General features: G+C 43.1%; 1 protein-coding gene across 3 annotated transcripts in view; it reads right to left on the bottom strand.

The window, feature by feature from the left end:
- erbb2 (erb-b2 receptor tyrosine kinase 2) overlaps positions 1–23,198 on the bottom strand; it is a 72,456-nt gene that overhangs the window by 10,838 nt on the left and 38,420 nt on the right. For all 3 annotated transcript variants that reach the window (XM_072561170.1, XM_072561168.1, XM_072561169.1), the window contains exons 11-17: positions 22,938–23,028; positions 22,406–22,605; positions 16,360–16,492; positions 16,161–16,251; positions 12,781–12,926; positions 12,648–12,692; positions 833–968 (exon numbers count right to left, since the gene is read on the bottom strand). In XM_072561170.1, coding sequence (XP_072417271.1) covers positions 833–968; positions 12,648–12,692; positions 12,781–12,926; positions 16,161–16,251; positions 16,360–16,492; positions 22,406–22,605; positions 22,938–23,028 — 842 coding nt within the window. The remainder of the gene's footprint in view (positions 1–832; positions 969–12,647; positions 12,693–12,780; positions 12,927–16,160; positions 16,252–16,359; positions 16,493–22,405; positions 22,606–22,937; positions 23,029–23,198) is intronic.

Raw genomic sequence — 23,198 nt, 5'->3', positions numbered from 1 at the left:
TTTCGGGCATAAGCCCTTCTTCAGGAATGAGGAAGGTGTGCCAAGCAGGCTAAGATAAAAGGTAGGGAGGGGGGACTTGGGGGAGGGGCGTTGGGAATGCGATAGGTAGGTGGTGGTTAAGGTGAGGGTGATAGGCCGGAGAGGGGGTGGGGCCGGAGAGGTCAGGAAGAAGATTACAGGTCAAGGCTGCAGTGCTTGGCACACCTTCCTCATTCCTGAAGAAAGGCTTATGCCCAAAATGTCGATTCTCCTGTTCCTTGGATGCTGCCTGACCTGCTGCGCTTTTCCAGCAACACATTTTTCAGCTCTGATCTCCAGCATCTGCAGTCCTCACTTTCTCCTCTGCACATTCATACACCCCTTTTCTGGGTGCTTCACTTTGTGTTTTCACTATGGTTGCATAAATTGATAGCTGCAGTTTTTATGGAGGCTCAGGACTTCAATTCCAGTCTTTTCTGTGAAAGGAGGCAGCAATGGCTCAGTGGTAGCACTTTCATCAGTCAGGAACTAATGTCCCAACTCTTCAGCTCTCAACTGAGATTCTCAGCGTGGTATTTGGCATGCTGCGCTGTCTGAAGTGTTTTTTTTTGAGTAAGCAAGATGGGAAGGGATGGGATGGAATGTGAAGAGGGTGTTATTTGAATATCTCATGGGTAAGGAAAATTGACCACTCGTGCTTCATCTCGGAGATGCCTGTGAACAAGGTGGGTCACTGAGTCAACCACTGTATCTGACATTACCATGACCCTTCTCCAGCTGATGGTGCTTCATGGTGAATTGCAACAATTTCCCACAAGGAGGATAAGAGCTAGTTTGCTACGTTAACACTCACCTCTCTTTCCAGGAGTCTCAGCATTGTGTGTTTCCGCTTCAGTCGTTTCTTGCGTTTGAACCAGATAACAAGAAGAATCATAAGGACTGCAAAGAGTAGTGCGCCAACTATTCCTGCCACCACTGAGGTCACCTGGCTACACAGAAGAGAACCAGAGAGATTAGTTAAACAGAAACATCACATTTCAAGGACTAAGGACCAATCTTCACTAAAGTAGGTCCCATGATGTTAAGAAGCTCAGCAATTAAAATCTCTCATCAGAACTCCTGATATTGGTCAGAGATCTTAGTAACAAAGGGAGTTCTTGTATGGCTCTGAGACACAGCAGAAATGTTCTTATCCAGACTGCAACCTCTCAAATCTAGAATAATTTTATCACTGCAACCTCTCAAATCCAAAATGCTCAGGACCAAAGCATTCCTGAATTTCAGAGTAACATTAGAATGCCTAAACAGATATGCATCTGAGACAATCAAAATATTATAAATCAATAGTAAATTATTTCATTATCCAAAACAGTCATGAAACATTATAAAACACCCAATATGTTATAAAGAAGTTGAAGGGGCACATGACGATAACTCTTTGACAGATTCCACAGACTGAATCAGTCAGTACAAGATTTTCAGAGACTTACAACTGTTTTATTATTAAACTATATTGTGCAGTACAAGTACCAGGTTCACTCTTCCCTTCTCGACCCCTCACCTTTTCAGAAGTTAACTCCTGCCCTGGGGAACATTCTAGTCCATTTTTTAAAAAAATTAATCTGTTCAAACATGTTATGAGACATCTCTGAACAGATGGGACCTGAACCCAGGCCTCTGGACCTAAAAGATCCAAGTACACCAACTCAAGTACAAAGTCAACTAAGCAAGATCTTGGTCTCTACTGACTCAAACTACCATAGTTTATCCTCAAACATTGCTGTGGTTGTGGGTAGGTTTGCCAAACTGTGAAGTTGATTTGCAGATGTTTTTTCTCGTGTCTATGTGACATCTTCAGTGTTTTGGAGTGTCCTATGAAGTGCTGTGGTACTGTCTCTTCTGAAATTTATTAGGTCCTGTTTCTGCTACTTTCAGTTGCCGGTTCCAGTTGTTCATTGTGTTGGCCGGTATATTGGGTCTTGGTTAGTGTGTTCGTTGATCAAGTCTATAGATGAGTGCCATGCCTCTAAAAATTCTGTGGCTGTCCTCTGTTTAGCTTGCCCTACGATTGCTGTGCTGTCCCAGTCAAATACGCAGTCATTGTCATCTGTGCGTATAGCTACCAGGGACAGCTGGTGTTCATGGATGCAGATTGCTAGTTGTCTGCCTGCTTGTACGATAAAGTGTTTTGTGCAGTACGTGCGTGGAATTGTGTAAATTATGTTTGTCTTGCACATGATGGGTATTTTGTCCTGGTGAGTTGTTGTCTGAGTATGCTTGTTGGTTTATGGGCTGTCATGAATCCCAGTGAGTGGTGAAGTCTGGCTGTCAGTTCAGAGACATTTTTTATATAGAGTGGTTAGTGTGTCTGGTCATGGCATGTCCTCGTCGCGTCGTTTGTCTGTTAGGCATCTGCGGACAAAGTTGCGGAGATATCCGTTCTCGGTGAAGAGGCGTTGTTCTTCTCCTCACAGGTCAGGAGTGTTGCAGTGCATTGTAGCCTTTTTGAACAAGGTCCTAGTGCGGCTTCTCTTGTGTGTGTTTGGGTAGTTACTTTTGCAGTTCAGGATCTAGTCCATGTGTGTGCCTTTGCTGTACTCTCGTGGTGCATTCACTGTTCTTTTTACCATCACATCCAGGAATGGGAGTTGATTGTTGGTTCCCTCATAGGAGAGGCCCTTTGACCCTCTATGTTGGCCCGCCCTGTGAAACCAATCTGAAGCCCATTTAACCTACACTATTCCATTCTCATCCATATGCCTATCCGATGACCATTTAAATGCCCTTGAAGTTGGTGAGTTCCACACCCCTACTAGTCTGAGTAAAGGAACTACCTCTGACATCTGTCCTATATCTATCATTCCTCAACTTGAAGCTATGCCCCCTTGTGCTAGTCTTCACCATCATAGGAAAAAGGTTCTTATTGTCCACTGATCTAACCCTCTGATTACCTTGTATGTCTCAATTAAGTCACCTCTCAACCTTCTTCTCTCTAACAAAAACAGCCTCAAGTCCTTCCTTCCTTCATAAGACCTTCCTTGCATACCAGGCAACATCATTGTAAGTCTCCTCTGCACCCTTTCCAAAGTTTCCACATCCTTCCAATAATGTGGTGACCAGAACTGCATGCAGTCCTCATCTCTGGTAAATCTGACACCTGTGAGAATGGTGTTGATAATCCAATGTGTTCGCTCAATTGCTGTTCATTTAATAATTACAAAAGTGTTATCCACGTATTTGATTCAGAATGTGGATCAGACTTGTGGTAGGGCTGTTTGTTCCAGTCATTGCATCACTGCTTCTGCTATAAGCCCAGAGATGGATAAGCCCATAGGTCTCTCATTGATTTGTTCATATATTTGGTTGTTGAATGTGAAGGGTGTTGTCAAGCACACGTTTAGTGTGAGTATGCAGTCCTTGTTGATAGGTTCCCAGTTATGTCATCTGTTCTGTTTGTCCAGGAGGTTGACTATTGTCTCTCTGGCTAGAGTTTTGTCAGATGGATACAGAGTCATTTGGATACAGAGCTGGCTCAAAGGTAGAAGACAGAGGGTGGTGGTGGAGGGTTCCTGACTGGACGTCAGGACTAGTGTGTCACAAGGATCAGTCCTGGGTCCACTGCTTTTGATCATTTATATAAATAATTTGGATGTGAACACAGGAAATATAGTTATTAAGTTTGCAGATGACACCAAAATTGGAGGTGCAGTGAACAGCAAATGTTACTTTAGAGTACAATGGGATCTTGATGAGATGGGCCAATGGACTGAGGAGTGGCAGATGGAATTTAATTTAGGTAAGTGAGGTGCTGCATTTTGGGAAAGCAAATCAGAACATGGCTTATACATTTAATGGTAAGGTCCTGGGGAGTGTTGCTGAACAAAGAGACCTTGGAGTGCAGGTTCACAGCTCCTTGAAAGTGGAGTCGCAGGTAGATAGGATAGTTTGGTATGCTTTCCTTATTGGTCAGAGTATTGAGTACAGGAGTTGGGAGGTCATGTTGCAGCTGTACAGGTCATTGGTTAGGCCACTTTTGGAATATTGCGTGTAATTCTGGTCTCCCTTCTATCGCAAGGATGTTATGAAATTTGAAAGAGTTCAGAAACGATTTACAAGGATGTTGCCAGGGTTGGAGGATTTGGGCTAAAGTGAGAGCCTGAACAGGCTGGGACTGTTTTCTGTGGAGCATCGGAGGTTGAGGGGTGACCTTATAGAGGTTTATAAAATCAGGAGGGGCATGGATAGGATAAATAGACAAGGTCTTTTTCCTGGGGCGTGGGAGTCCAGAACTAGAGGACAGAGGTTTAGGGTGAGAAGGACAACAAGGTGTTGGGTCATGCTCCCTCTGTAGGTAGGTGTCAGTATCGACAAGTAGTTTCTCTGCTTTCTGAATACATTCAGTCTTGTCCATTATAATCATCATTTTGCCCTTGTCCACTGGTACTATGATTACATCCTGGTCATTTTTGAGGGCTTTTCTCTCTTTGATGTTGAAGTTGTTCATTAGTCTTTTCTTTGTTAGTAAGGATACAATGGTTTGTCTGACTACCATTGTCACATGTTTCATGCTACAAAATACAGTGAAGTGTTTGTACAGTGTCACCACCCTCTAGTGCTATCTTAAAACACAGAAAAATAAAGCAAAACATGTGAAAGCAGATCAATGAATTAATTGTCCAACTTTACAGTCCTTCTTGTAAGTGCTCCATCATATGCCTGGTGACCAGGCATAAGTCTTTTTTGGTGCATCGCTGCGGCTGGAATCAAAGTCGTGGCTGTTTGGTGTCATTGTGCCTCCACCGATGCCTTCACCACTGAGTGCTTGCTGGACCTCGCCAAATCAGGTATCACCAATGCTGTTGTGTATTGCTTCAGCCCACACTCAGCTCTGCTACCTCCGTGAGTCTGCTTTGGGCCCATCTTGCTGATGCAGCTACTTACTAATGCTGCCTGATCTTGTACTGGGCCCAAACACGACTCCGCCACCGCTTCCATGAATCTGCGCTGGAAGAAGATGGCAGCAGGATGCCAAACTCACCTCTGCATCAGCAGCCACAAGTCAGCACTCAGAACGCCTCAACAAGGCAGAAGCCACTGTGATCCCAAACTCACCTCCGCACAAGTGCATGCTGACGACATTGTCGCCATAACCAAAGTCTTGAAGAGGTAAGGACAATAGGAGAAAGGAACAGAAACTAAAAGAAAAGTGGATGAGCCCCATGCTGAGAAGTCCTACTCCACCACCATCTTATCAGAAGCTACTGGTTATGTTAATCAAATTTTGCTATAAAATATCTGAACATCTCTTTTTGCTAAAGCTTCTTTCTTGAAATTTAGGTCATAGTTTTTCTACAGCTATTTTCATCTCTCTATTAAGGTTGCAATAAATAACAGGTTCAGGATCCTTTTTTTTAGTGGCACTACAGTTTAACAATTGCAATTATCTTTGGTATTTAAATTCTTTCCACTAATATGTTGTTTCCAACAAGGCATTATGATCTTCCTAGTTCAGATGACAATTGCTTGTTATTTGTTACATGAAAATGCCTGTTTTTCTGGTCACTGTCTATTCATCTTTTATTCACATTTCCTTTTTATATCACTGGTTCATATGAAAATTTCTTGATTAGAGAAAGGATGGAGCAAAGTTATGCATTTTGTGGGATTTGGTACTCAGTGTGAGTATCAGAAGTTGAAGATTGGCTGAGAGCAACAAGTTGAAGTTTTTGTGGACTGTTCTGGAGAGGAACTGATTGACTGTATTAGACTGTGAAATTAGAATATTGCAGCTGAAATACTGAACTGCATTTTGTTTAGAGCTTTTTGGGAGTTTGCAAGCTGGTGTGCATCTGTTTTGTGATGTTGACGTATTTTGAATGTCAATTATCCAATGTTTGGCTAATTGCAAATTTTGAATCTTTATCCCATTGTGAAATCATAGAAGATCTTTTAATTTGTTAGTTTATTTTTACCATGTAATTACCTATTATATAATATCTATGTATTTGTCAAGTCTTGTAGGTGTTAGCTTTTAAATACGGGGGATGGCATCTGATCCAACTCATTGTTCTAATATTGATGAAACCTGTTCTTTAATCAATTCAAACTTCCTTGGAATATAGTTTGAGACACTTTCGCAAACATTTTCTGAAGTTAAAGATAAATGACTTCAACATCCATTACAGATGGCTAATTTTTTGTCATTATTTTCTGATCAGCCTGTTCAAATATGTTATGATGCACCTCTGGAGCACAGGGGACTTGAACCCAGGCCTTCTGGCCCAGAGCTGGGACTCTACTATTGCACCACAAATTGCTGTGTGGGAAGAGAAATAGGCCATTTAGCACTTAAGCCGTTCAATTGTTCATTTAGAGTCATGGGATTTTGTATACTACGTTGGTTTTGCTCATGCTGGGTATCGGGTCCTTCGTTCTGGTGAGTTGTTGTCTGAGAGTGGCTGTTGTAAGTCCTAGTGGTCGTAGAACGTTTCTGAACTGACAGCCAGACTACTAAGACCACTAGGACTCATAACAGCACACAAACCAACAGCCATTCTCAGACAACAACTCACCAGGACGAAGGACCCGAAACCCAGCATGAGCAAAACCAATGTAGTGTACAAAATCCCATGCAAGGACTGCACAAAACACTATATAGGACAAACAGGAAGACAGCTAACAATCCGCATCCATGAACACCAACTAGCCACGAAACGACACGACCAGCTATCCTTAGTAGCCACACACGCAGATGACAAGCAACATGAGTTTGACTGGGACAACACTACTGTTATAGGACAAGCCAAACAAAGAACAGCCAGAGAATTCCTAGAGGCATGGCGCTCATCCACTGATTCAATCAGTAAACACATCGACCTGGACCCAATATACCGGCCACTGCAGCGGACAGCTGGAACTGACAACCGGAAGCGGCAGATTCAAACCACTATAAATGCTGGAGGAAACAGCACAGAAGCGCTTCACAGGAGGCTCCCAAGCACTGAGGATGTCACCTATACAGGGAACAAAACGTCTGCAACACAAATTCCCAGCTCGGCAAACAGAACCACAACAACGAGCACCCGAGCTACAAATCTTTGCACAAACTTCGAAAATCCTGTTGTAACCAGAGGTAACCCTCTTCGCTGTCCACTACACCTCCAATTTTGATGTCATCTGTAAACTTACTAACTGTACCTCTTATGCTCGCATCCAAATCATTTATGTAAATGACAAAAAGTAGAGAACCCAGCACCGATCCTTGTGGCACTCCACTGGTCACAGGCCTCCAGTCTGAGAAACAACCCTCCACCACCACCCTCTGTCTTCTACCTTTGAGCCAGTTCTGTATCCAAAGTGGCTAGTTTTCCCTGCATTCCATGAGATCTAACCTTGCTAATCAGTCTCCCATGAGGAACGTTGTCGAAAGCCTTACTGTTTCTTCTTCAAAAACCTCAATCAAATTGTCAGACATGATTTCCCACGCACAAAGCCAAGCTGACGATTCCTAATCAATCCCTGCCTTTCCAAATATATGTATATTCTGTCCCTCAGGATTCCCTCCAACAACTTGCCCACCACTGACGTCAGGCTCACTGGTGTTGTCCTTACAACCTTTCTTAAACAGTGGCACCACATTAGCCAACCTCCAGTCTTCCAGCACCTCACCTGTGACTATCAATGATACAAATATCTCAGCAAGAGGCCCAGCAATCACTTCTCTAGCTTCCCAGAGTTCTAGGGTACACCTGATCAGATCCTGGGGATTTATCCTCCTTTATGCATTTAAAGACATCCAGCACTTCCTCCTCTGCAATATGGACATTTTGCAAGGTGTCACTATCTATTTCCCTACTTTCTATATCTTCCATATCCTTTTCCACAGTAAAGGCTGATGTAAAATACTTGTTTAGTATCTCCCCCATTTTCTGCAGCACCCCACAAAGGCCGCTTTGCTGATCTTTGAGGGGCCCTATTCTCTCCCTAGTTACCCTTTTGTCCTTAATGTATTTGTAAAAACTCTTTTGATTCTCCTTAATTCTATTTGCCAAAGCTATCTCATGTGAATAGCTTGGGGGAGGGGGAAGCTGCATGTGCTGGTGTTCCTATATGTCTGCCACCATGATTCTTCTAGACAGTAGAAATAGCAGGTTTGGAAGATGCTGTCAGAGGAATTGCTGCAATGTATCTTGCAGATGCTTAAGATAGCGAAGCCTACATTTCTTGTGGAAGTTTACATGAACAACACATAATAAGACCATAATAAGACATAGGAGTGGAAGTAAGGCCATTCGGCCCATCGAGTCCACTCCGCCATTCAATCATGGCTGATGCGCATTTCAGCTCCACTTACCAGCGTTCTCCCCGTAGCCCTTAATTCCTCTAGACAACAAGAATCTATCAATCTCGGCCTTGAAGACATTTAGCGTCCCGGCTTCCACTGCACTCTGTCGCAATGAATTCCACAGGCCCACCACTCTCTGGTTGAAGAAATGTCTCCGCATTTCTGTTCTGAAATGACCCCCTCTAATTCTAATGCTGTGTCCACGGGTCCTAGTCTCCTCGTCTAATGGAAACAATTTCCTAGCATCCACCCTTTCCAAGCCATGTATTATTTTGTACGTCTCTATTAAGTCTCCCTTAATCTTCTAAACTCCAACGAATACAATCCCAGGATCCTCAGCTGTTCCTCATATGCTAGACCTGTCATTCCAGGGATCATCCGTGTGAATCTCCGCTGGACATGTTCCAGTGTGGGGACCAAAACTGGACACAGTACTCCAAATGGGGCCTAACCAGAGCTTTATAAAGTCTTAGTAGTACATCTCTGCTTTTATATTCCAACCCTCTGGAGATAAGAGACAACATTGCATTCGCTTTCTTAATCACGGACTCAACCTGCATGTTTACCTTTAGAGAATCCTCAACTAGCACTCCCAGATCCCTTTGTACTTTGGCTTTATTAATTTTCTCACCATTTAGAAAGTAGTCCATGCTTTTATTCTTTTTGCCAAAGTGCAAGACCTCGCACTTGCTCACGTTAAATTCCATCAGCCATTTCCTGGACCACTCTCCCAACCTGTCTAGATCCTTCTGTAGCCTCCCCACTTCCTCAGTACTACCTGCCTGTCCACCTAACTTCGTATCATCGGCAAACTTCGCTAGAATGCCCCCGGTTCCCTCATCCAAATCATTAATATATAATGCGAACAGCTGTGGCCCCAGCACCGAACCCTGCGGGAGACCGCTCGTCACCGGCTGCCATTCTGAAAAAGAACCTTTTATCCCAACTCTCTGCCTTCTGTTAGACAGCCAATCCTCAATCCATCCCAGCAGCTCACCTCGAACACCATGGGCCCTCACCTTGCTCAGCAGCCTCCCGTGTGGCACCTTATCAAAGGCCTTTTGAAAGTCTAGATAGACCACATCCACTGGGTTTCCCTGGTCTAACCTACTTGTTACCTCTTCAAAAAATTCCAACAGGTTTGTCAGGCATGACCTCCCTTTACTAAATCCATGTTGACTTGTTCTAATCAGACTCTGCTCTTCCAAGAATTTAGAAACCTCATCCTTAATGATGGATTCTAGAATTTTACCAACAACCGAGGTTAAGCTGATTGGCCTATAATTTTTCATCTTTTGCCTTGATCCTTTCTTAAACAAGGGGGTTACAACAGCCATCTTCCAATCATCCGGGACCTTTCCTGACTCCAGTGACTCTTGAAAGATCTCAACCAATGCCTCTGCTATTTCCTCAGCCACCTCTCTCAGAACTCTAGGGTGTATCCCATCGGGGCCAGGAGATTTATCAATTTTAAGACTTTTTAACTTTTCTAGCACTATCTCTTTCGTAATGGCAACCATACTCAACTCAGCCCCGTGACACCCTTTAATTTTTGGGATATTACTTATGTCTTCCACTGTGAAAACTGACGCAAAGTACTTGTTAAGTTCTCCTGCTATTTCCTTATCTCCCATCACTAGGCTTCCTGCATCAGTTTGAAGTGGCCCAATGTCTACTTTTGCCTGTCGTTTGTTTCTTATGTATTGAAAGAAACTTTTACTATTATTTCTAATATTACTGGCTAGCCTACCTTCATATTTGATCCTCTCATTTCTTATTACACTCTTTGTTATCCTCTGTTTGCTTTTGTATCCTTCCCAATCTTCTGATTTCCCACTGTTCTTAGCCACTTTATAGGATCTCTCTTTTTCTTTAATACATTTCCTGACTTCCTTTGTCAGCCAAGGTTGTCTAATCCCTCCCCGGTTAATCTTTCTTTTCTTGGGAATGAACCTCTGTACAGTGTCCTCAATTATGCCTACAAACTCCTGCCATTTTTGCTCTACTGTCTTCCCGGTTAGCCTCTGCTTCCAGTCTATTTTAGTCAGTTCCTCTCTCATGCCCTCATAATTACCTTTATTCAACTGTAACACCATTACATCCGATTTTGCCTTCTCCCTTTCAAACTCCAGACTGAACTCTACCATATTATGGTCGCTACTTCCTAAGGGTTCCCTTACTTTAAGATCTTTTATAGAGTCTGGTTCATTGCAAAGCACTAGGTCCAGAATAGCCTGCTCTCGTGGGCTCCATGACAAGCTGTTCCAAAAAGCCATCCTGTAAGCATTCCATGAATTCCCTTTCTTTAGATCCACTAGCAACATTATTGACCCAGTCCACCTGCATATTGAAGTCTCCCATGATCAATGTAACCTTGCCTTTCTGACATGCCCTCTCTATTTCCCGGTACATGTTGCGTCCCTGGTCCTGACCACTGTTAGGAGGTCTATACACAACTCCAATTATGTTTTTTTTGCCTTTGTGGTTCCTCAATTCCACCCACACAGACTCCACATCATCCGACGCTATGTCATTCAATACCATAGATTTAATTTTGTTCTTAACGAACAAGGCAACCCCACCCCCTCTGCCCACCTCTCTGTCTTTTCGATAAGTTGAAAAACCATGGAGGTTTAACTGCCAGGAGGTTTAACACAATAAGCACCTACTCCTCCTGACGTCATTCAGGTGCATGGGGCTCTAAAATCCCTTAGCAGGATCACTAAAAGGGGATGCTGCTCTGGAATATTTTTTATTGTGCTGCAGAGCCCCCTCAGTCCAGGAATTGCATGGACTCAAAATCTTCATGGCAAAACATCAATGTCACCCATGAAAATTCAAGTTCATTTGGAATTTGGATTCATTATCAATGACCAGGATTGGATGCTAACCTTGAAATGAAGAACTGACAACTTGCTAAGTCACTGCTACAAATATGAAACATATATGCATATTTCTTGATAATAAAAGAAAATTGAGATAATCTGACTGGTATGGCAATTGGCTAGTGTTATACTGAAAATTAGTTTGTGGAATGTGTCACTGGGATAGTTTACAAATCGTCTGAATGTTGGAGGTTGGAAATATCAGAGCTGAAAAATGTGTTGCTGGAAAAGTGCAGCAGGTCAGGCAGCATCCAAGGAGCAGGAGAATCAACGTTTTGGGCATAAGTCCCTCTTCAGGAATGAGGAAGGTGTGCCAAGCAGGCTAAGATAAAAGGTAGAGAGGAGGGACTTGGGGGAGGGGCGTTGGAAATGCGATAGGTGGAAGGAGGTTAAGGTGAGGGTGATAGGCTGGAAGGGAGTGGGGGCGGAGAGGTCGGGAAGAAGATTGGAAGTGAAATATACAAACAAACCCCACCACCAAGGATATATTTCCCTCCCCTCCCCTATCAACGTTCCGGACAGAACACTCCCTCCACGACTCCCCCGTCAGGTCCACACCCCCCAACAACCCAACCTCCACTCCTGGCACCTTCCCCTGCAACTGCAAGAAATGCAAAACTTGCGCCCACACCTCCCCCCTCACTTCCCTCCAATGCCCCAAAGGATCCTTCCATGTCCATCACAAATTCACCTGCACCTCCACACATCATTTACTGCATCCGCTGCACCCGATGTGGCCTCCTCTACATTGGGGAGACAGGCCACCTACTTGTGGAACGTTTCAGAGAACACCTCTGGGACACCCACACCAACCAACCCAACAGCCCCGTGGCTCAACACTTTAACTCCCCCTCCCACTCCGCCAAGGACATGCAGGTCCTTGGCCTCCTCCATCGCCAGACCATGGCAACACGACGCCTGGAGGAAGAGCGCCTCATCTTCCGCCTAGGAACCCTCCAACCACAAGGGACGAATGCAGATTTCTCCAGCTTCTTCATTTCCCCTCCCCCCACCTTGTCTCAGTCCCAACCCTCGGACTCAGCACCACCTTCGTGACCTGCAATCTTCTTCCCGACCTCTCCGCCCCCACCTGCACTCCGGCCTATCACCCTCACCTTAACCTCCTTCCATCTATTCCATTCCCAACGCCGCTCCCCCAAGTCCCTCCTCCCTACCTTTTATTTTAGCCTGCTTGGCACACCTTCCTCATTCCTGAAGAAGGGCTTATGCCCAAAACGTCGATTATCCTGCTCTTTGGATGCTGCCTGACCTGCTGCGCTTTTCCAGCAACACATTTTCAGCTCTGATCTCCAGCATCTGCAGTCCTCACTTTCTCCTAGTTGGAAATATCAGTGTTGACACACTACTAATAGCGTGTATGTTGATGGAGAGGCTGAATTGGCATATTAGGGGGGATGTGATGAAAGCAGTGCTGTTACCTGTGAATAGGCTCCTCAGGACATCCATCTTCACCAGTTGTACACCTGAAGGCAAAACACAATCTTTTAGAGAAAACACAAACTTGGAGAAGAATCACTGAAAGTCTCAATTCAGCATTTGCTATTTACTCACGAATGACTACAGTTTGTTGGGCACAGTTGACAGACGTTGTTTTCATCAGCATATTTCCAAACATGCCCATGTAACCCACTTGGGCATTTCTCCACACACTGCGTACCATCCCTATAATGAGCGCATTCCACACAGTCATCAGCCCCCTAATCATGAAAAGAAAAATATCAGCACTAATCAATCCTGCACTTAAATCTTCTCATCCTTCCAATCCGACCACAACCAGCCAATACGATTCATTAAAACAAAGAACTATGGATGCTGGAGATGTGAAACAAAAAGAAATTGGTGGAGAAACTCAGTAGGTCTCTGGCGGCATGTTTGGGAAGAAAGTAGAGTTAATGTTTTGAGTCTGGTGACTCTTCGACAGAACCGTTCCCACAGATGCTCCAAGACTACTGAGTTTCTCCACTAATTTCTGTTTTTGTTAAAAACAGAAAGACAATGTCTCAGTTAGATAGGAAGACGCTGAGCCAAACAGGTCATTCATACAGCATCTCAAGAATAGTAAAATTCTCCAAGGTACTTCGCAACAGCATAATCCGACAAATATTGACACTAAACTACATTGAGATATAGGGTGTGTTGACAAAATTCTTGCCATGAGTTACATTTGAAGCAGTGCCCTACAGGGAGAGAGACAGCCAGAGATTGATAGAAAAAAATTCTCAAGATTAGGGTTTCTGCAGCCAAAGGAATGTCCACCAAAGCTACAGTAATAGAAGTTGGAGACTAACTTAAACTAGAAGTGAAGCACTGTAGCATTCTGAGGGATGAGGGGTTAGAAGCAATCACAGCAGAGAAAGGGGAAGCAAGGCCATGCTAGACTCAAGCATGAGGACAAAATGTGAAAACTGAAATCTTTCTGGGAAAGTTCATGTGTTTGCAATCTGTACTGCGCACTTAGTCTCACCTGAGATAGCAGCTGAGATTTTACAATTGGTTTTAGGAACTCATGTTAGATGAGAGAAAAATATGAGGGCCAAGTTGTGATGTCTCAACAGTGAACTATCATTTCTGGAGTTAAACTCAGTTTGGTTTCTGCAACATCTGCAGCAGAAATGCCAAGTAACCAACACAAAGCCATTTCGTACTGCAATGGGGTCACAAGACAAAGGTCAATGGCATTAAGTATTTACAATGAACTCAGGACAGCTCTGACTTTGCCCAATTGATCCTTAACAGAAAGGTGCAGAAAATCAATCAAACAACAGAAACTGAAAGTGTTGCATATGGGGACAAGGATAAAGTTGAGCAAACCATGTGTTTGGAGTAGACTGTCGGATAGTGAAATGTTAGAGAAGACTATGGCAGTCATATGGATTCTACAAGTACCGAAAGAAATAGCACCACACATTCTCTCATTTCACAACCAGAAAAGCAGTTGCGAACAAGGTGTCATTCATACATACATACAGCATGGAAAAAGACTATTTGGTCCAACTAGTCCATGCCAACCACGTTCCCAAACTAAACTAGTCCAACTTGTTTGTGTTTGGCCCACATCCCTCCAAACCTTTCCTATTCATGTACTTACCTGACGTCTTTTAAACGTTCTAACTGTACCTTCATCCACCACTTCCTCTGGCAGTTCTTTCCATACATGAACTGCTCTGTTTAAAAACAAAATTGCCCCTCGTGTCCTTTGAAAACTTTCTCCGCTCAGCCCACTAGTTTTGAATTCCCCCACCCTCAGGAAAAGACCCTTGTTATTCATCTTGTCTATGTACCTCATGATTTTATAAACCTCCATAACGTCACCTCTCAACGTGCTAAGCCCCACTGAAAAAGGTCACAGCCTATCTAACTTTTTTTTATATAACTGTAACTCTCCATTCTGGCAACATTCTAGTAAGTTTTTGTTTCTGAACCCTCTTCAATTTAATCTCCTTCCTAAAGCAGGACAACCGGAACCGCACACAGTATTCCAGAAGTCGTCTCACAAATATCTTGTACAACGTTAACATGATGTCCCAACTCCTATATTCAAAGGTCTAAGCAATAAAGATAAGCATGCCAAATGCCTTCTGAACTACCCTACCTAGTGGTGATTCAACTTTCAAAGAATTTTGTACTTTAACTCTAAGGTCTCCCGGTTCTACACCACCACCCAGGGCCCTACCATTAATTGCATAAATTCTGCCCTTCTTTGTTTTATCCAAATTAAGCTCCATCCGCCACTCCTCAGCCCATTGACCCAGTTGATCAAGATCTCCTTGTAAGCTTAGATAACCTTCTTCACTGCGCACTACACACAAATTTTGGTGTCATTTGCAAACTTAGGAATCATGCCCCCTATATTTTCATCCGAATCATTTATATAAATGACAAACAAAAGTGGATCCAGCATCGGTCCTCATGGAACATCACTGGTCACAGGACTCCAGTCTGTAAAACAATCCTCCACCACCACCACACCCCCACCCCAAGAGGAGTGGCCACTTATACAAGGAATGACTCTATTCTTTAATCCATTTATGAGATGCCTATGTTACCGACCAGGCCAGCATTTGCGCTGCCCATCTTTAACTGTCCTAAGTAGTGACTGTGTGCTGCCTCCTTAGTACATAGAACAATACAGCACAGAACAGGCCCTTCAGCCCTCAAAGATGCGTCGACCCATGAACTAATCTAAGCCCATTCCCCATACTATCCAGTCATTATTCATCTGCTTATCCAAGAATTGTTTAAATCTCCCTAATGTGGCTAAGTTAACTACATTGGCAGGTAGGGCATTCCACGTCCTTACCCCTTTCTGAGTGAAGAACCTGCCTCTGACATCTGTATTAAATCTATCACCCCTCAATTTGCAGCTATGCCCCCTCATACAAGCCGACATAATCATCCTAGGAAAAAGACTCTCACTGTCCACCCTACCTAATCCTCTGATCATCTTGTATGTCTCTATTAAATCCCCTCTTAGCCTTCTCTCCAATGATAACAGACCCAAGTCCCTCAAGCCTTTCCTCATAAGGCCTTGAACTGCTGTGATCTGTGGAGGAGTAACTGAGAACAATCATTAACTACGGCAGAAGAATGTCAATAGTTATTTCGGGCTAGGTTAATCTAACCATCAGTCTTCCTGACCCCCAAGTGGAGGCGCTGAACATGTTCTCAACAAACTAGAGCATAAAAAGGGATCATATCTCACATGAAAGTGGTGCACAGCTTAAGATAGATAGATAGATAGATAGGGATTTCTCCCAATTTTACTGCCTACCCTCTCCTCTCGCCAATGTATCACATTCCCCACTCTTTCTTTTTCCATCCACAGTCTGCAACAGGCACATCTGTCTTACACGATTCTACTCTCAATTCCCCTTTCCATTTCCCCTCTCCAATGACTCCTAATCAGTCTTGACTCAGTGGAGATTCTTTACCATTCCAGTACAGGTCAGGTTTCTGATCTGTGGAAGACATTCCTTGTGACACTGAATGCAGGATGACTCACTTAGATACTCCCTCACCACCCTGGAATAAAGAAACACAAAATATGAGTTAAGAAACTAGCCAGAAACATGTATTCCTACAGCCCCACCAACTCAACCCTTCCATTTTATTTAAGTAATGTATTCCTACCCCTCATGTAAGTTGCATGATTCCACACACTCCTGGCCTCGAAAGAATGTTTTACAGGAGATGCAGTTTGTTGGTCCTGGGCCCCAACATGTGCTGTTTGTACACAAGCTGTGACAAGTGCGCTTTTCAGCTTCTGCAAGGAAAGGGGAAGCAGCAGTAAAAAAAAAATCAGACACTGGACACTTCTACCTTCTATGTACTGTACATGAACAGTAACTGATACTGAAACATAGCTGAACAGTACCAGACAAGAGTGACTGAGATGGTAATTTTGAGCTTTTATATCCAGTAAGTAAATCACTTGGACAAAGCTATATGCTTAACACTTCCACTGCTCCTTAATAAATAAACAAAGTGAATGCTGAGCATTAACAGTAATTAATGTACCCTGGCCAGTGATTCCATTCTTACAAACCATTGAGTACTTCAGTTGACGTTCACATTAAACCATAAGACATAGCAGTGGAGGTAAGGCCATTCGGCCCATATAATCCACTCCGCCATTGAATCATGGCTGATGGGTATTTCAACACCATTTACCCACACTCTCCCTGTAGCCCTTAATTCCTTGCGAGGTTAAGAATTTATCAATCTCTGCCTTGAAGACATTCAACGTCCTGGCCTCCACTGCATTCCATGGCAATGAATTCCGCAGGCCCACCTGGCTGAAGAAATGTCTCATTTCTATTTTAAATTGACCCCCCTCTAATTCGAAGGCAGTGCCCATGGGTCCTAGTATCCCTGCCTGACGGAAACAAATTCCCAGCATCCATCCTTTCTTAGCCATGCATTATCTTGTAAGCTTCTATTAGAGCTCCACTCAACGTCTAAACTCTAACGAATACAATCCCAAGATCCACAGCCATTCATCATATGTTAGGCCTACCATTCCAGGGTTCATCCGTGTGAATCTCCGCTGGACACGCTCCAGTGCCAGTATGACCTTCCTGAGGTGTGGGACCGAAAACTGGACACAGTATTCCAAATGGGGCCTAACCAGAGCTTTATAAAGTCTCAGTAGCACATTGTTGCTTTTACATTCCAATCCTCTTGAGATAAATGAAGCTCACCTCGAACACCATGGGCCTTCACCTTACTCAGCAGCTTCCCAAGATGCACCTTATCTAAGGCTTCTTGGAAGTCTAGGTAGATAGCATCCACCGGGTTTCCCTGATCTAACCTACTTGTTACCTCTTCAAAGAATTCTAACAGGTTTGTCAGGCACGACCTCCCCTTACTAAATCCATGCTGACTTGTTCTAATCTGACTCTGCACTGCCAAGAATTTAGAAATCTCATCCTTAATGACAGACTCTAGAAGTTTACCTACAACTGAAGTTAGGCTGATCGGCCTATAATTTTCCACGTGTCTTGATCCTTTCTTGAACAAGAGGGTTACAACAGTGATTTTTCAATCATTTGGGACTTTCCCTGACTCCAATGATTTTTGAAAGATTACAACCAACGCCTTCGCTATTTCTTCAGCCACCTCCTTCAGAATTCTAGGATGTAGCCCATCAGGGCCAGGAAATTTATCAATTTTTAGCTTTTCTAGCACTCTCTCTTTTGTAATGGCTACCATACTCAACTTTGCTCCTTGACTCTCCTTAATTGTTGGGATATTACTCATGTTTTCCACTGTGAAGACTGACACACAGTATTTATTAAGTTCTTCAGTTATTTCCTTATGTCCCATCACTCACCTTCCTGCATCAATTTGGAGCGGCCCAATTTCTACTTTTGCCTCGCGTTTGTTTCTTATGTAGTGAAAGAAACTTTTACTGTCATTTCTAACATTACTGGCTAGCTGACCTTCATACTTGATCCTCTCCTTCCTTTATTTCTCTCTTTGTTATCCTCTGTTTGTTTTTGTAGTCTTTTCAATCTTCTGATTTTCCAGTGCTCTTGGGCCACCTTATAGGCTCTCTGCTTTTCTATGATATATTTCCTGACTTCCTTTGTCAGCCATGGCTGTCTAATTTTCCCCCACCCCCCACCCCGGATAGTCTTTATTTTCTTTGGGATGAAACTCTGAACTGTGTCCTCAATTACACCCAGAAACTCCTGCCATTGCTGCTCTACAGTCTTCCCCACTAGGCTCTGCTTCCAGTTGATTTTCATCAGTACCTCTCTCATGCTCCTATAATTAGCTTTATTTAATTGTAACACCATTAAGTCCAACTTTGCCTTCTCTCTTTCAAACTGCAGACTGAACTCTACCATATTATGATCGCTGCCCCTTAAGTGTTCCCTTAAGATCTTTAATAAAGTCTGGCTCATTGCATAGCACCCAAGTCCAGAATAGCCTGCTCCCTTATGGGCTGCATCACAAGCTGTTCCAAAAAGCATTCCTGTAAGCATTTCATGAATTCCCTTTCTTTGGATCCACCAGCAACATTATTCACCCAGTCCACCTGCATGCTGAAGTCCCCCATGATCACCATAACCGTACCTTTCTGACATGTCCTATTTCCTGGTACATCTTGCACCCCTGGTCCTGGCCACTGTTGGGAGGTTTGTACAAAATTCCCATTATGGTTTTTTTGCCTTTGTAATTCCTCAACTGCACCCACACAGACTCCACATCATCTGACCCTATGTTATTCAGTGCCATAGATTTAATTTCATTCCTAACTAACAAGGTAACCCCTCCCCTCTGCCCACCTCCCTGTCTTTTCGATAAGTTGTAAATCCTTGGATGTTTAACTGCCAGTCCTGAACCCCCTGCAACCATGTCTCTGTGATGCCTACCACATCAAAATCATTCACGATGATTTCTGCTGTTAATTCATCTACTTTGTTTCGAATACTATGAGCATTCAGGTAAAGCACCTTAATGCCAATTTTCTTACCCTCATTATTTCCATCACCTTTAGTAATATGTCCTAAGTTATCCTTCCTTTTTGCTTCATTCCTTGTCTGCCTCAAACTTAAACCCTGCACACATGCTAACCTACTGCTTATCCTTCAACTTGACTCCATACTCCCTGTTCCTTTCCCTATCCCTCCCACCCCACCCCACCCCCCGCTCACAAGTTTAAAGTCCTAGTGACCACCCTATTTATCCTTTTCGCCTGAACACTGGTTCCAGATCAGAACCAGATCCACATTATTAGGGGCTTATTTAACAAGAACAAAAGGACCAGGTATTGGCCATTCAACTCCATCAAGCCTGCCCTAGCGTTAAGCATAGCAACGATTAAACAAACAATTTTGCCCATACTATTCTCACAACTCTTTGCTTTGGTAATCAGAAATTCCTCCCTGCCCTAAACATATTTAAATACTGAGCATCCACAGTCCTCTGGGATACAGAATGCCAAAGATTTACAACCCTCTGAGTAAAAAGGTTTTGCCTTACCTTAGCTGCAAGTGGCATCCCCCACATTTTTAAAGTGTGCCCCTGGTTCTAGACTCAAACCAGATGAAACATCTCACCCACATCTACCTTGCCATCCCTTTAAATATTCGTAAGTTCCAAAGAGATCACCTCTCATTCTTTGAAATTCTAGTGAATAAAGGCTCGGTTTACCCAATCCTGCTATGTAGGACAGGCCCATCAACCCAGGGACAAGTCTGGTGAACCTCTGTCACATGCCCTTTATAACAATAATGTCTTTCCTGAGATAGGAGATTAAAATTGCATACTGTTCTCCAGTTGTGGTCTAACTGAGTTCCTATTAAATTTATGCAAGAATTCACAACTCCTGCACTCAAGGACACGCTACTCCATTCAAGGACAAAGGAGGGAATTTATGCATGGAGCCAGAGGAAGTGGATGAGGTCCTTATTGAGCACTTTGCATTGGTATCACCAAGGACAAGGTGGTAAGATTAGGGAGGTGTATGTTAACATTTCAGGGCATGTTGATATTAAGGGAGGTGGTGATGTTGAGCATCTTGAAAAACATTAAGGTAAATAAGTCCCCAAGGACTGATGGGATATATCCCATAATACTGAGGGAGGCAAGAGAGGAGATGGCTGGGGTCCTTCACAAACAACTTTGTATCCTCTTTAGTCATAAGTGTGGTCCCTGAAGACTGGAGAAGAGCCAATACTGTTTCATTGTTTAAGATGGGCAACAGAGATAATCCAGGAAATTATAAGGCTGTGAGCTTTATATCAGTGGTAGGGAAACTGCTAGTATTTACTTACATTTAGAAAATAATGGACTTATTCGGGCGATTCAGCACGGCTTTGTGCAGGAGAGGTCTTGTGTCACTAAACAAAAGAGAAAATGCTGGAAAATCTCAGCAGGTCTGGCAGCATCTGTAAGGAGAGAAAAGAGCTGACGTTTTGAGTCTAACTGACCCTTTGCCAAAGCTTTGACAAAGGGTCAGTTAGACTTGAAACGTCAGCTCTTTTCTCTCCTTACAGATGCTGCCAGACCTGCTGAGATTTTCTAGCATTTTCTCTTTTGGTTTCAGATTCCAGCATCCGCAGTAATTTGCTTTTATCTTGTGTCACTAAATCTGATTGAGGTTTTCAAGAATGAGACAAAGATGATTGATGAAAGTGGGGCAGTGGATGTTGTCTACATAGATTTTACAAAAGCATTTTGTGAAATCCTTCAAAGTAGGCAGGTCCAGAAGATTAAGACATATGGGATCCACTGTATGTTGGTAAATTGGATACAAAATCAGCTTGGTCACAGAAGATGACCTACTAAATGACATGGGATTAATGTTTACAAGGAGGTTAGCAATTCTGGAAAGTGTAAAAATAGATAAGTCCCATGGGCTGGATGGAAGTTATCTTAGGATTCCCTGGGAAGACAGGGAGGAGGTTGCCAAGCCTTTGGCTTTGATCTTTATGTCGTCATTGTCTACAGGAACAGTGCCAGAAGACTGGAGATAGTAAATGTTGTTCCCTTGTTCAAGAAGGGGAGTAGGGACAGCCCTGGTAATTATAGAGGCAGAATCACATGGAGAGCTAACATCTTGCTCTCCAAGAAATTAGGAAACACACTCTATCAAAGTTACATTTTCATATGAGACATATTCACAGTAAAAAGGTGATGCCGCTGGGAGATCTTCAGCCAGAAGAAGAAAGACACAGAAGATGATAGCAGTTGTGTGGTTTTGAAATTAAGTTCACCTAATTTTAATAAGTGTCTCACTGGAACAGTGTATTGTTATAGAGTTGGAGGCAAATAATAAGTAGGTAAAAGAAAGGGAGGCTTAGAATTGTTAATAGTTGTTTAATGTTCCCTTTTAGAGTTAAAAAATAAATTGATGTTATTTTCTTTAAATAGTGCAATTTAAGAGTCCTCTGTCACTCATATTTTAACAGACGACGAGGTGAGGTGAGCTTTTCTGGGTGTTTGGTTTAATTAACAGAGAGATTCACTGCTGTGTCGTAACAAGAGGTGGACAAAGCTGGAGGCTGAAGGGTGACCAGGTAGACTAACATAAAACTACAAAACACATGATTGGGAAAAAGACTCTGACTATCCACCCTATGTGGAAATGTCAAATACTAGGAGGTAAAGGTTTAAGCTGAGAGGGGGAACATTTAACATAGATGTGTAAATTTGTCTTTAGTTTTAAACACAGGTGGTGATAGGTACTTGGAGCACACTGCCAGTGGAGGTGGTAGAAGCAGATATGGAGAAAGGTTTAAGGTGCATTTACACAGACAGAAATGTCTTAAAGGAGGAGAGTGAGGTTGAAAGGCAAAGATATATAGGGAGAGAACTGCACAGCCAAGGTGATTAAAGGTATGGACACCAATGGTGAAACAATTAAAATCAAGGATACTTAGGAAGCTAGAATTACGGACGAAGTTCATATGTCTCAGAGGTTTGTGGGCTGAAGGAGAATCCAGAGATTAAGAGCAATAATGTCTTGAAAGGATTTATGCTATGTATATAAATCTTCAAATTCTCAGCAATATTGCTGTCACCCATTAAAAATTTATTTATGCTGAACTGAAAAACATGAGTGAGTGCCTCACTGTTCCAACTTCCTTTACTGATTTTATAGAATCAATTCAGTACTGACTCTAATAAGATTGGATAACTTGTCCCAGTGAGTGTTTCTACTTACTACAGGTATCCTGCGGTTTGTTGGCCGTTATCAATGCCTCCTGATGTTCCTCCTTAAATAGTTGGTTCCAGGGAATAGAGTTGACATAGCAGAGGTTCAGGTTTTGGTGAATGAATACCAGCCCATTACTAATTTCTTTCAGAGAGCGCAAACCCAGGGACTGTATCTGGAGATTCTGCACCAACAATGCATAAGCACCTCTGTAACCAGACAGGAAGCCAAATCAAAATTTAAAACCATTACAAACTGCATCCTAATTACATCAAGATTTTAAAACATTGCATTTTGCAACCGATACTCATCGGTATAAGTGCAGCAGTTATTGCAAATGTCAAATATGGCACATAAGAATGGCTATTAACAATCGGGGCTTCTGCACACAACAGTCTGTGAGAGCACCACAAAGGGCATGGCTCCATGTCATGCATATGTTTGGCCTTCAAGTGAATGGAGCACGAACGACAGCAGTGAAGAGAGAGAAAGAGAAAAAGGAGATGGGCCACATGCAATGATTGGTCAAAGTGAATCTCACCTGTATAACAATCGCCCTCGGATGACAGCAAGATTCTCGAATACATTGAGGTCAGTAAAATTCTGTGGCCAGTCCTCGATATATAAATACCCTGCAGAGTCAGAGCAATTGCATTAAAACACATCAAAGGCACAGCACATTGGCATGGTCCAGGTTCAGGGAGCAGGTAGACCAATTTGTAAAAGCATGGTTCAGGACAGCATTTTTAAAAAGTCATTCATGGAATGTGGGCATCCCTGGTGAGGTCAGCATTAGCCACAG

The sequence above is a fragment of the Chiloscyllium punctatum genome, chromosome 42 (assembly GCF_047496795.1).
Source record: "Chiloscyllium punctatum isolate Juve2018m chromosome 42, sChiPun1.3, whole genome shotgun sequence".
Taxonomy (NCBI): Eukaryota; Metazoa; Chordata; class Chondrichthyes; order Orectolobiformes; family Hemiscylliidae; genus Chiloscyllium; species Chiloscyllium punctatum.
This window is presented reverse-complemented; position numbering and strand designations above follow the sequence as displayed.